This window comes from Merops nubicus, unplaced genomic scaffold (genome assembly GCF_000691845.1).
Source record: "Merops nubicus isolate BGI_N331 unplaced genomic scaffold, ASM69184v1 scaffold3865, whole genome shotgun sequence".
NCBI classification, from domain to species: Eukaryota; Metazoa; Chordata; class Aves; order Coraciiformes; family Meropidae; genus Merops; species Merops nubicus.
The window spans coordinates 3543-16214 of NW_008611463.1; the positions used below are offsets into that span (position 1 = coordinate 3543).

At 42.0% G+C, this 12672-nt stretch overlaps 1 protein-coding gene across 1 annotated transcript in view; it reads left to right on the plus strand.

The window, feature by feature from the left end:
* Nucleotides 1-275: 275 nt before the first annotated feature.
* Nucleotides 276-12672, plus strand: part of ARIH2 (ariadne RBR E3 ubiquitin protein ligase 2) — a 27760-nt gene continuing 15363 nt past the window's right edge. The window contains exon 1 of the mRNA XM_008941212.1: nt 276-629. Coding sequence (XP_008939460.1) covers nt 381-629 — 249 coding nt within the window. The 5' untranslated portion in view covers nt 276-380. The remainder of the gene's footprint in view (nt 630-12672) is intronic.

Consider the following 12672-nt stretch of genomic DNA (forward strand, 5'->3'; position numbering starts at 1 on the left):
TGTGCTGGGGCCTAGGGTGCAGTGTAATAAGCCAAGCTCTGAGGTTTAAGACCTCACCTGTAAGAGGTCACACCTTGCACGTGCAAGAGTCGCAGTGGATCCAAACCAGAGACCTAGACAGCTGGGCCGTTCCTGGCTGTTTGGTCACCTGTATGATGCACAGCAGAACCTTCTGAAGAAGACAGCTGGGCCTTTCCTGGCTGTTTGGTCACCTGTATGATGATGACATTGTCTCTCTTACCATTTCTTAGGCAACAGAAAAAACTGTTTTTTCCCCCTCAGGAGCCAGAGCTCAGATGAAATCAAAAGAACGATAAAGTTTGGAGGAGAAAAAGAAGCTGCAATTGCTTTCCTGGTCTGCAGTTTGACAGGGCATTAAGATGTCTGTGGACATGAACAGCCAGGGCTCTGACAGCAATGAAGAGGATTATGACCCTAATTGCGAGGAGGAGGAAGAGGATGAAGATCCTGGGGATATTGAGGATTATTATGATGGGGTAGCTAACGATGTGGAGCAGCAGGGAGCAGATGCCTTTGATCCAGAGGAATATCAGTTCACCTGCCTGACTTACAAGGAGTCGGAGAGCACTCTGAATGAACACATGGCCAGCTTGGCTGCCACGTTAAAGGTGAGGAAAGGTTTCTGCATTAACAGAGCTGTAAAATGGCTGTGATTGAAAAAGCAAATGCTAAGCACACAGTTTGAAATAAAAGCCTGTTGATATTACTGTTATGGGGGAGCTGGAGAAACATTATTGCCAGTCCCTGGTTCAAAGCTGACTTAAAGGTTTGCAACTGTTGCATGCTGGTTCTGGGGTCTGAAAGATCTCCTTACTGAACGTTGATTCTTACAGTTCTTTTTTTGCAGAGCTGAGCTTCGTGACCGAAGTTCCCGAGTTATTACTCGTTGCATGAACACAATGTGAAGAGAATATAAAGTAAACCGGTTCATAAACAGTGCAGCTGGGTACACCTGTGCTTGAGAAGATAACTGACAGATAGGAAGATATACTAGAGCTGTAATTCCAACAAAAACACCTTTCTTTGTTGGTTCTGAGAGAATAATCAGACTTTCAAATACAGATCAGCTGTCATGCCAGGTATTAACCCTACTGTTGCGGTGACAGCAATTAAAGCACAATGAACATGCCAGCTCTTGTGGTGACTAATTCATCACAGAAGAGTTGCACTGTGAGTCAGCTCCATGGTATTATGCTCAATAAGACTTTTGTGAAGTTTTCTTTCTTTATGATTACTGCAGTGCAGACCAGTGATAAGAAGGGGAGGATTCCCTTTCTGCCTTGCCAGTGTGCTTCGGTCCCAGTGCAGGCCAGAGGAAAGCAGAGATCTCTAAGATCTAGATGTTGATGCTGGGTTGAAATTCCTGATGCATCTACTTTGTAGCAGGTCTCCTAGTGCTTTTTCTTCTCTGGAACAGCCATTGTAGGCAGGACAGGTGACAGCAGCATATAAAATACCATGTTGGACAGGTTTTGATTCCTATTAATTTGGTCTGAATCAGAACTAATTAAAAAAGAAAAGGATTTGTTGATCATTATTTGCATGTCAGTGTCCTGTAGAAACAGTTTGACCAAGAAGCCTGAGGACTATGAAGCCTATAAACAATAGGCTCCAAAGTGCACCCACGCTTTTGCGTTATCTCTAGCTGATTTTGCTGCCTTTGTGCTTGTTCCCAGCACTCACCACCTCAGAATATGAAATTTTGCTTTCTTGGCTATCAAACTCATGTCTGTGATCTTCAAAATGTGAAGTTTGAGCTCTGAATTCCTGCTGCTCAGAGACTGTCAGAGAAGAGAGGCAAAACAAAAGAACAGATGAGAATAGTTGGTCAGCACTTTTGACCCAGCTGCCAGTTGCACTTGGTTCTTAGCAACTAAGGAAAGACTTAGAACAGCTTTCCTGCTCCTGACTACCTTCAAATGGGGCACCTTTCAAAAATGTGACCCTTGCCATATTGGTCTATTGAATTAAGTTAACAAAAGAAATATTTTTAGCCTTTAAAATCAGGCTTCCAAGGTTAAAATTCTTTTTCCAAGAATTCTGAAGGTCTTACTGAGCAAATATTATCGTTGACCAGATAATTCCAATCTGCTTGAATCTCACAACAAATATGACCCAAGGAGAGAACGTTTTAGATTCCTTTTTATATTAAGAATATGCCTAAATATTTGCTTTAAAATGAAGTGCTATGCATTCTGGGTTGTGCATGAGCAGATAAAAATGAATTTCGATAGAACACGAAAAAATGTGATCTTGTAAGTATTTAGCTCTTAGAAGTGCCACATTAACTCTGTAGCAGAAACAGAGGTTCAAGAATTGCACTTTTCTTGGAAATCTATTGTGTGTCTGCAGCACAGGCTTTTTGTTTCTGGCACTCTTTCTTAGAATATTCCAGCAACCTTGTTTCTTCCTTCCCCTTTCCTCCACCAAGGAAACTCGTCACATTGTTACACTGGAGTGGAAAGAATTGGTGTGGAATTAGTAAGTGTAGAGAAGGAGGAAATTGAACAGAACATGTTGAATTATTTATTTTCCATTGACTTAGGGTATACAGATAAACAGGGGCAGACTTTTCTGAGAGCTATATTAACTTCTTTCCTCTAACTGGCCTGAGCTCTAAACTTTATTTTTGAAGATTACCTTTCATAATGTCTTGGTTTCTTAGGATAATGATGATTGTTCTTTTGGAGCATGGTAGCTGATTTGGTTGATTTCATCTCTTTTACCTTGTGATGCCTAGTGGTTACATACTGCTTTTCAGCATTAGCTCATATTTAAGGCAGAGGGGTTGCCCCTGACAGAGAAGGGTGAAGATAAATGGAAGATTGTGTTCAGGAGGTACAGTGTTGAAAGCCATGCATGACATTGTAGCTGAGCAACTTGCTATCACAAGAAATGAGCAGACTAATACAATTCCCTAAAGCAAAGAAAAAATAAATGCAATAAAAGGACTCAAAGCCCTGTTTGACTGTTCTGCCACTGTATGTTGTCATTAAGTGATTCACTTTCTGAAGGTTAAGTTTGGGGCAGGCTGCACTGAGCTTGTCTAGAAAATACGTCACATATTAAAAACATTTTTAAGGCTAGAAACGGGTGTTCAGAGCCTTATGTCTTCATACTTGTCTTCCATACTATCAATAGCTAATAGCAATGTAAATAAATTTTATTTGTTCTGCTCATTAACCATCAACATTTGTTTTTTAAACTGTCTTCTTCAGCTATTTCAGACTGATTATTGAATTCCTATTTTCTCAAAAGCATTGAGTTAAAGGGTGAGTGATTGTCCTTGGGAACCCTCTTGGCTACCTTTTTTCATTCCCTGGGAGTTACAGCTGACCTTGTTCTCACTCTACTGAAGCTGAACAGACAACTGAACAAATCTTGTGTTTGTGACTGAGTTCAGATCAGTTGTGAGCACCGTGCCTATGTTTAAAAGTTTGAACACTACATCAGAAGAAACAGTCTCTTCAACAAAATGCTTTGTTTTCATCTACCGGAATTAAGAGGCAAAAATCAATTAAATTTGTAAGTGTGATAAAAGCATGAAACCCAGTGTGTAGGTAGATGTATGTCCTCAAATCTCTTTCTGTTGTAGGCAACTTTTACCTTGAATTCTTCTGCCTTGCGTTTTATCAGGGGGGGAATTCTGGACAGAAAAATTAGTACAAACAAGATAGCAGTAGGTACAAACAGCTGTGCTGTGTGGCATGCCTGAAAATACAGTTGTGGTTATCCCAGAACCATAAAAAAGCTAGAGGGACTTCATAAGTGGTGCTCTGAAAGTTTCCCTTTGTTTTTCTTTTGATAAGAACTGTGACTAGATCCTTGTTTTCCAAGAAGAAGAGGAAGTGCTTGCACCTTGGTTAGTGCTGTTAATCTGGAGGTCTGTTTGTGGAGGGTTCAGTTAATATGCAGATTAAAATAGGACAGGTTTTCTTTGTTGAAACATGCCAGAAGGAAATCCCAAAGTGATTCTCTGACCAAAAGGCCTGTGAATTGAAGCAGGTCACTTGTAATTCCTCAAAAAGTGACTTGACCAACAGTCAATGCTTGTTGAGGACAATACTCTTGAAAGCACAATGGAATGTATTGCCTACAGACCAACAAAGTAATTTACAACAGTTCTTTTTTTAAAAAGTAGATAGAACTATAAAATCCCGTATCTTTCAAAAATAGTGAATTAAGATTGTATAATAGTAAGTTTGTTTTCAAGAGAGCTGTCAGTGGTCATTGAGTGATTGTGGGTCTGGAGCGGCGGTGTCAGCACACGCCTGCAAACAGCTCCATACTCAGCAGTTGTACAAACAAAGTTGACCCTGTCACTGGCAAGCAGTTAAGTGTGTGATGATGTCATATTGGTTTTATTTGTGAATGGCACTTCCTGGCTTTCCCGAGGATATCTGTGCAAGTCTGGAGTATCTGTGGTGTTCCAAATAACTGGCAGTAGTTTCTCTGTTTCAGTGATGAGATGGATCTTTCTAGTTTGTACCTTTTTTTTTTTTAACTGATGATGTAAACTACCAGACAAAACAATTGCAAGTACAATTTATGAGAAAGGTACCTTGGCTTTAAGTCTTTCCAGGAGGTGATTATCAGTCATGAGGAAACTATTTCTGCACATACAATGTAATAAGGAAAGATGATAGTGTTGTTTTACAGTCAGTTCATCCTGATGTAGTCCTTCCACTAAAATCAAAGGAGTTGTAAAACTGAAGAACTCAGAATTTTCAGTTTGCTAATGTGAGTAATCTGCTAGTGTTTACGAAACAGCAAAAAGCTTACTTCCCTTGCTCCTTGAAATAACAACTTGTGATGTGGTGTTTTTAGCCCTGTCCCTTGAAGAATAAAACTTGGTAGATGAAAAAAGGATTTGATGTCAGGACATAGTTCTGAATCTTAATCCATGTTATCACTGCTGATCTTTCAGAGCTAAACCAGTTTTTCATGTATTCTTGCTCACCTTATTGATCTCACTCACATCTTTTAATGCAACGAAATGAGTATTTGCTCATGAAAACACAGCCCTCTGAAACTGTTCCACACACTCAAATTGCGCTGACACAGAGCAGTCAGTTTGTAGAGCTGCTTGGTGAATGCTGGCAGCAGTCCTTTTCAAATACCATCTTTAGCAGACCCGGAGTCCTGTGTGTGGAGACTGGCAGCCTGCAGGATCAGCCCTGCCCGAAGGAGCCGGCGCTCCCAGAGCAGTTCAGTGGAGTGCAGTGTCTGTGAGGAGCCAGGCACCAGGCACTGCTGTGAGTGCCTCCCGGGGCGAGCGGGTGGTGGGGGTGCCTCGCTGAACAAACCTGCACTCTTGTAGTCATCTGCTTCTGGTGCCGTGATGGCTTCGTGCCACTCGTATACAACATAAAATGGCAGTCATAAAAGATGCACTCTACGTACCTCAAGTACACAAGAAGCATTAAAGCCCCTTGAAATATTAAAATGCACATACATAAGATCAAGGTTTGAAAAATTTATATTCAAAGTTAATGTTCATAAGAATCAACACTGTTAAATATTAGTATGTATTAGTAAACACTAAATATTTAAATATAATTTCTAATAAAATGGTAGGCCCTGATAGGCAAACTTAACTGCTCCACGGAACCCCTGCAGTGCTGTTTTGCAATGATAACAGCCTAGTGCAAAGTGCCTGAACACCCTTGATTAGCTAGGACATGCAGGTTTAGATCCGTAGCCTGTCCTGCATTTTAATATCAAGCTGACACTATGTGAAGCACCCTGCCTGAAGCTGTAACCCTTAGGAGCACACACATTTGAGACCTTTGTCCTTTACCCACTTTTCTTTCCCAAAGAGAAAGATCCTGGAACTTCTGCTGTAGAAAAGCTATGTTGTTGCCTACCAGATTGAAAATGCCTGTGTTTTAGTAGTGTGTTAAACATCAAGAGGACATGAAGATGTCTGTAACTGTCTTCAGCGTGTCTTATTTTGTCTTCTAAAAGTCTCTTTTTTTAAAAGCATAGGAGGTTTTTAGAAGCTTCTGGTCAGCTAAGATAAGAGCTGGCTGAAGAGCCCGGGCCTTGCAACCTTGTGGCAACTTCATGAAGTCATTTGAGGAGAAAAATCTGTTTTGTTCCTAGTTGCCCAGGACTGCTGAAATTCTCAACTTGACTGGAAAAATGAGCCACAAATGTGGAGGGTGATGGTAGCCCACACATTTCTTTGTGATTCACACTCTAAGTGTGTCTTAGAGCCAGTATGACTGCAGCGAGCAAAAAAAAAAATCTGTTCACAGCTGTTGATGAGTATGATCTTGGTGGGAGGTGGAGGCAAGAGAAGTCATTAGAGATGCCGAAAGAGTCTTTCAGTAGCTGTTTTATGTTGCAAGCTTAGAGCTGGACAGCCGGCTGGCAGGAGCAGCCTGGAGCAGCTGAAGCACACTGCCCAGCTTGTGTGCCTGCCCATTAAAGATGGCACAGCAGAAAGGAGTTACCTTGTGTGCTATGAAATGCTGTTTTATAAAGCAGATGTTCCTCCTCTTCACCTTTTTGTAACAATGGAAAAGCAACCTTAGAAGCTGAGATTATCAAGTCAAGGACTGTTCCTTGGGACCAAGCAGGGATTATGCATGGCAAAGTTACCTAAGCCCAACGCTCTGCCTGTGCGTGCTGCTGTGGCTGCATGCACACACCAGTGCTGTCCAGTTTGAGTTGGCTGCCCTGTCTCCTGAGCCACTGGTCACAATTGTGTGGATTGAGGTTATTATCTGCCCTTTGCTTCCTCCCTGTGTGGCCTCCTCATCCTCCTTTCTGTCAAGCAGAAGGAACTGTCCACTTCTCTTGGGTTTTGCTGGGCACATGCCTAGGCAGGGGCAGAGCTGAGTGCGGGGGTGGGGGGTGCTGCTGGGGGTTTTGGCAGCGTGCAGGGAACACAATGCACCCGGCGCTGATGCTCTCAGACACTTGGTTATGTGGGAAAGAATAGCTGCACTGAGTACAGCTGGGGAGTCTCCTGTCAATCTTCTATTCGTGTGCCATCTTACAGCTTTCTTGCTGCATTTCTTTCGCTCTAAATCTTTCAAAGAAGGAATCTCATAGCTATTTTGTAATAATGCCTTCTGGCATACCATCTTGCTAAGCTTTTTTTTTTTTTTTTTTTCCCCCTATAATTTACTTCTGAATCTCCTCAGGAAGAATAGCCTAACAGCCTGAGAAATACGTATGTTGAGATTTGCTATCTGAGGCCTACTGATCCTGTTTGTTGGCAGCTGTGGCTAAAAATGTTGCTGTCCTGTGTAGGAGAGCGGGTGGATTAAAGCAATGTTTAAGTGTGGAGAAGGAGTTAGAATCTAATCCAAGATTCCCTTGCTTCAGCATGTGGCCAAGTAGGTTGTGCACAGACAGCTTCACGAACCATGTGTGTAACACCAGCAGTATTTGTCCTTCCCAAACTGCACTCTGCCTCCTAAATATGCTTCTGATCTTGCAGACTGACACCAGGTCCCTGCATGCCAGAGGGTGAGTGACAGGGTAGAGATTAAAACGCTGGGATGAAGCAGAGCTCGTGTAGTACTGTTTGTCAAGACCTTTCCATGGTATCGAGAATGCAGCTACAGACTCCAAATTACTTTTCTTTCCCTGTTGCAGCCTGCAGTCTGTAATCAGACTTAGAGAAATTGTAAACAAAACTGTGACTGAAACCTAAAGATGGAGGGCTTTTTCTCTTTTTTTTTTTTAAGCTTGACTAAATTCAGGAAAAAAAGCAGGGTGTCTTATTTTGTTGTAACTTTGTCTTTTTTTCCTGATAAGCGTAAAATATTTGAGTTCAATTTTGAAAACAGCCTTCTGATACCCAGAAACCTGTAACAGATAGGGAGAATGTCACTACAAGACTTGGAAGCCTTGGGGTGTTTGTGAGGTGATGTTAATCACAGCTCAAGCCTTTGCAGCCTCATGAGTTTTCTACTAGGATTGCAAACTGGAAGTCTGTTTAAAAGAGAGATAGATCAAAGCAAAGGAGAACTTGTGGTCCAAAAAAAGCATTTTGGTTGCCCTTTTATTTCTTCTTAATTCCGATATTTCTGCAGTTTTTTGAGAAATCCTTCAGTAAAACCCAAGCAGTTGTATATTTTTCCCAGCCAGGCACGGAGGGAATCAGATCTATTTTCCACAAGAGAAATAAATGTAAAATAGTATTTTTTCCATTTGTTGGTCACTTTCTTTATATCAGTATCCTGAAGTAAAGTGTATCAGAAGGTATTTTTTTCTTCAGCAAAATTATTCAATACAAATTATGCTTTCTTTGTAAGGTGTTACTCTGCCACCAAGTCAATTCAGTTTCTGTTTTGCTCACCAACAGCAACTATTCCAGAGTCTCTTGCTCTATGTGTTTTTACTATTGAAAAGAATTTAAGAGTGTTGTTTTTAGAGGCTTTGATGCAAGACACAAACTAGTATCTTCCCAAGTTCATCCTTTCCCTGTAGAACTAAAAATAACTATTTGTGGATTAAAAAAACGCTTAAGATCAAGTCTATTTGCTTAAATCTGTTTGTTTAAAAAACATTAAATAGAGCAAAGTTAAGAAATAAAAGCTGCATTTCTTTATGCCAGATTTGTATTCATCTCAGCCAGACATTTCAGTGCAACTCTGATCTAATAGGAATTGTCAGCTTAGTGCAAAGCCATGGGATCTGAGTTCCAACCAGATCATAATATCTCCAACTCATTCTGAATTGAATCTCTTTGAGAATCATGTGATGGTTCTTGTTTTTAAATTCCTGATATCATATCTCTGCAAAAGTGAGGACTGAAACACACCTCGAAAATAGGCCATCCCTTGGAAAAGAGTGAAATGAACTCGTGAGATATGCATGCTACATAAATATGCATGAGCAGTTTCTGTAGAATGTAAGCTCTACAAAAGACGGTGGTTTTTTAGCTTTTAGGAAACATTTCTGTCTGAATTAGCAACTGTCAAAGTGGCATGGTTGAAAAGATTTTCTGCTGTGGAGAGATGAAACTTCAGCTCTTCAAACAACTTAGCTTATCTAGGGAAACAAGTTGAGACTTTGTTGTTTTAGAGCTCTGTAAACCCAGCAAGGTACCTGCAGAGCTTCTCTGCAAATTCTTTTGATACTGTCTTCCTCTAAAGAGTGCCAGACTCTCTCTCACACTTCAGAAGTGTGAGAATTTTTGCTTATCTTAGAACCCAGGAGATAAATGGAGATAGAAATAATAATAAAAAGCAAACAAACTGTGCTTGCCTCCAGAGAATTAACAGATGTGTGCTTAATGCAATGGCATTTCTTCTGTTCTACTTTCGGAGACTAATTTTTTCAAGCACTGTGTAAATTTTCAGATGTTTTTACAATTCCTGTAGAGTTTTTCCCTTATGCAGAGCAGCTTCCTCTTGGCACCCTTCCTGCGTGCACAGACACTACACCCCTTTCCCAGTGTGGTGATAAACATTAGTGTTTGGTGCCTGTTTCTGGCAATCAGCAGCTTTCTGTCACTGGTAGGTCAGATTTCGGCTGATGGAGGTTTGGAAGAGGCTTCTGAAGTGACCAAATTTCCCATTTTGAGGTAAACCTGGAAATACAGATTGGATGAGATCCTCTCTTCCGCTTTGCTGCACCATCATGAAGAAAGAAGCCTAGTCTTCAGTCTGAAATTTTCCAGGTTCAGACTTGGACTGAGCTATCTTTGATCCTAAAGTTTTAAGCTGATGGTGAGAAAATGGGGGAATCAGAATAAGGAAAAGTAAGACTTTTTTACCATAACCACTACTTTCAACTTTCATCTTCTAAACTTTAATAAACTTAATCACAGCTAGAAAAGTTCTAGAGAAGTCAAGCTGGGTAGAAGCATTGGCACAATTCATCAGTTGCAGACAAAAACTGAAATAGAAGTGCAACACCTCCAATATGCATTCCTTTGTGCACTGTGGTCTGAAGTATTCTACCAAAATGACCTGCTGCCATCAAGACACCCAAGTGGGACTACCTCATTATCTCTTTTGAGGTCTTGGTATTCTGAAATAAGAATAGGAAAGTTTAAACAAAGCTGATGATTATAAAAGGTATCTTTTTAAATTTGTGCCTGAGACAAAGCATTATTGTTTCTGGATAACCTGGGATTCTTGTGACACCCAGTGACTGACTGATAGGAGGCTGAATATTTTTTATGTATTGTAGCACTCTCTGAAATGTTTTGTAAGTTTGAGATCTTCCATTGTGTGAAACTCGTGGCTGTCCAGGAAATGCCAGACACTGCCTGAGCAGCAACCCAGGCTTGTTGCCTAGGCTGTGAGGCTGCAGCGGGTGCGTGCGGAGGGGGCACCGATGGCTGCGAGCTGGGTAGTCCAGCGGCGGCACCAGCTCCAGTACTGCCAGGTAATGGATTAGGCACCTACAGACCCAGCCTCTGATTGCAGTGGTATTTCTCTGTGCTCAGCATGTCTGGGCTCCTGCTTTCAAAGAAATGCTTCAGTTATTCTAGGGTGTTATTATGGAAGAACTGGCTGACTTGGTGCAGTCATTCACTCGTTGTGAACGTACAGTCCTTGCAGAGGCTGGGGAGCGCCACTAATCGATAGAAGCAGGCTCTGGTTAAACACTCATTTTTCTTCTCATGCTTGTTTTCTTGAATCTCATCAGCAGTGTTAGCCCCACTGTTATTCACGATTGCCTTCTGAAGCACTAGCCTTGCTGTTGTTGAGCAGGATGTAAATAGTAGTGTGGTGAGACTCTGCTCAGCAGGCATGGCACCAGCCTCTTCATTTGTCTGCTCCTCTCCCATCCCTCTTCCTTACAGCTGGAATGTTATCTATCTTTAACATGTAGGAACTGGTACTTCCATGCCACACAGGCTGTTGGTACTGGCTGACTCTGGGAATTTTTTTGCGAGATCACAGGCACTCCAATCCAGTAGAATCAAAAATTTTTCTGCTTCAGAGATTCTATGGAAGTGGAGTCATGTCATGAACATGGCTTTGTAAGTTGAAAACGTTTTATTTTTGGGTACTTTTATGATGAAAGTAATAACATAAGCACTATGGCTGATCCAGTCAGTGCTTGCAGTTAGAGCAAAATAGAAACAGTCACAGAACTTCTGTTATTCTTCTAGATCTGTTAATCTGGCATCTTTCTGGAGCATTAATTCCACATTTTGCCTGACATTAATTTGACTCAAGCATTTGAATCTGTTAGGATAGTTTTTTAGATTTCAGAAATGTGTATGCTAGTATTTGGATTTCTCTTTCTATACATCTTCATTCATGAATGTACTCGGTTCCTTCTCTGGGAACAAGTGAGTTCATGGAGCCATGACACTGCAACAGATGCTACATCTCAGGCTCTGAAACTCCAGCTGAAAAACACTCATTTTCTTATGTTACAGATGAACTTCCCATTTAAGTCTGCTTGGGTGGGTTTTTTTTTTTGTTTTTTTTGTCAGGATGGCCATTCTTCCTCACTTCTACTGAGAAGTAATTTCGTTGCTGTTAGAGAATGATTCATTAGCATGTGGTTTGCATTTTTAGGAAGCTGCTCTTGAAGAGACCACATTCCTGATGCTTGTTTGTTTTACAGACATGAAATGCAGATGTCTTCCTTGTACAAGCAAGTCCATGGTGTCTGTCTGGGTCTGCCAGGCTGCTGGGTTACGATAACAACCCCGTCCAGTGGCACCTCATCTGTACAAACTGGAGCAGACTGTGCTGTCAGCAGCAGCCCTGGCCACTGCTCTCTGTCAGATCAGAGGTTTCTGAGCAGGGAGGGAGGGCAGTGCTGCCTGGGCAGCCTTTGCCTCCTGAGGGTCACATCGCTGGTGAAGTCGAGGAAGGTGGCACACCAGATCTTACACAGCACGAGCTAGTACTTCAGTTCTTTTAGAAGAAAGGATTATTGGAACATTGAAAATTGCTCTTTTATTAGTGGGATTTCTTACTGGCCAGCAGAGTGGGCAAAATGGAAAGCAGAGGTGGATAAGAGCCAGTTAACCCCCCAAGTGCATTGTGTGATGGTGCTGCACTGGTTTAGCTCGCTGAATCAGCCCCCCAGTGCTGACACATGCCAGTGCAGGACCGGGCACTGTCGTGTGGCAGGAATAGGTCAGTTGTGTTGTGAAACTGCACCTCTCCAGTGGGGTGGGCTTAGAATAGTAGTTAATATGCTGCCCCTGGCTGTGCAGAACCTGCTTTGTAGGAAGAGTGACCACTGCTTGTTTTTCCTTCCAGGGTTATGTTGGGGTTGCTGTGTGTCTGTATTTCCAGTACATTGGGTCCTGTGGTTCCCCTGTAGCAGGATTCAAGAAGGCTTATGGCTTTTCAGCTGATGACTGAGACTGACAGCTTCTCTAGGGGAAAAAAATGAGGTCTTCCTGCAGCTAGGATGGGAGGAGTTGTGTTTTCTGTATGTATAGTAGAGAGAGGGATTCTATAGTGATAGCTTGTCTTGGGGTGTGGGAGGTAGAGCCCTTTAACCTCAGAGGGTGTTTGAAGGCAGAATGTGCAGACCACTGGCCTTACCCAGGTTCTTCCTAGCACAGAGAGGAGTGAGGGGGCAGAGGTCATGAGCCTTCTGAATCCCCTGGAAGAGGTGTCTTGTTTGCAGGAGACCTGCTTGCTTTGAACTCCATCGGCCTGAAAAAGGCATGAAGGGGTCAAGAGGCAGGTTGAAGGTTCAGCC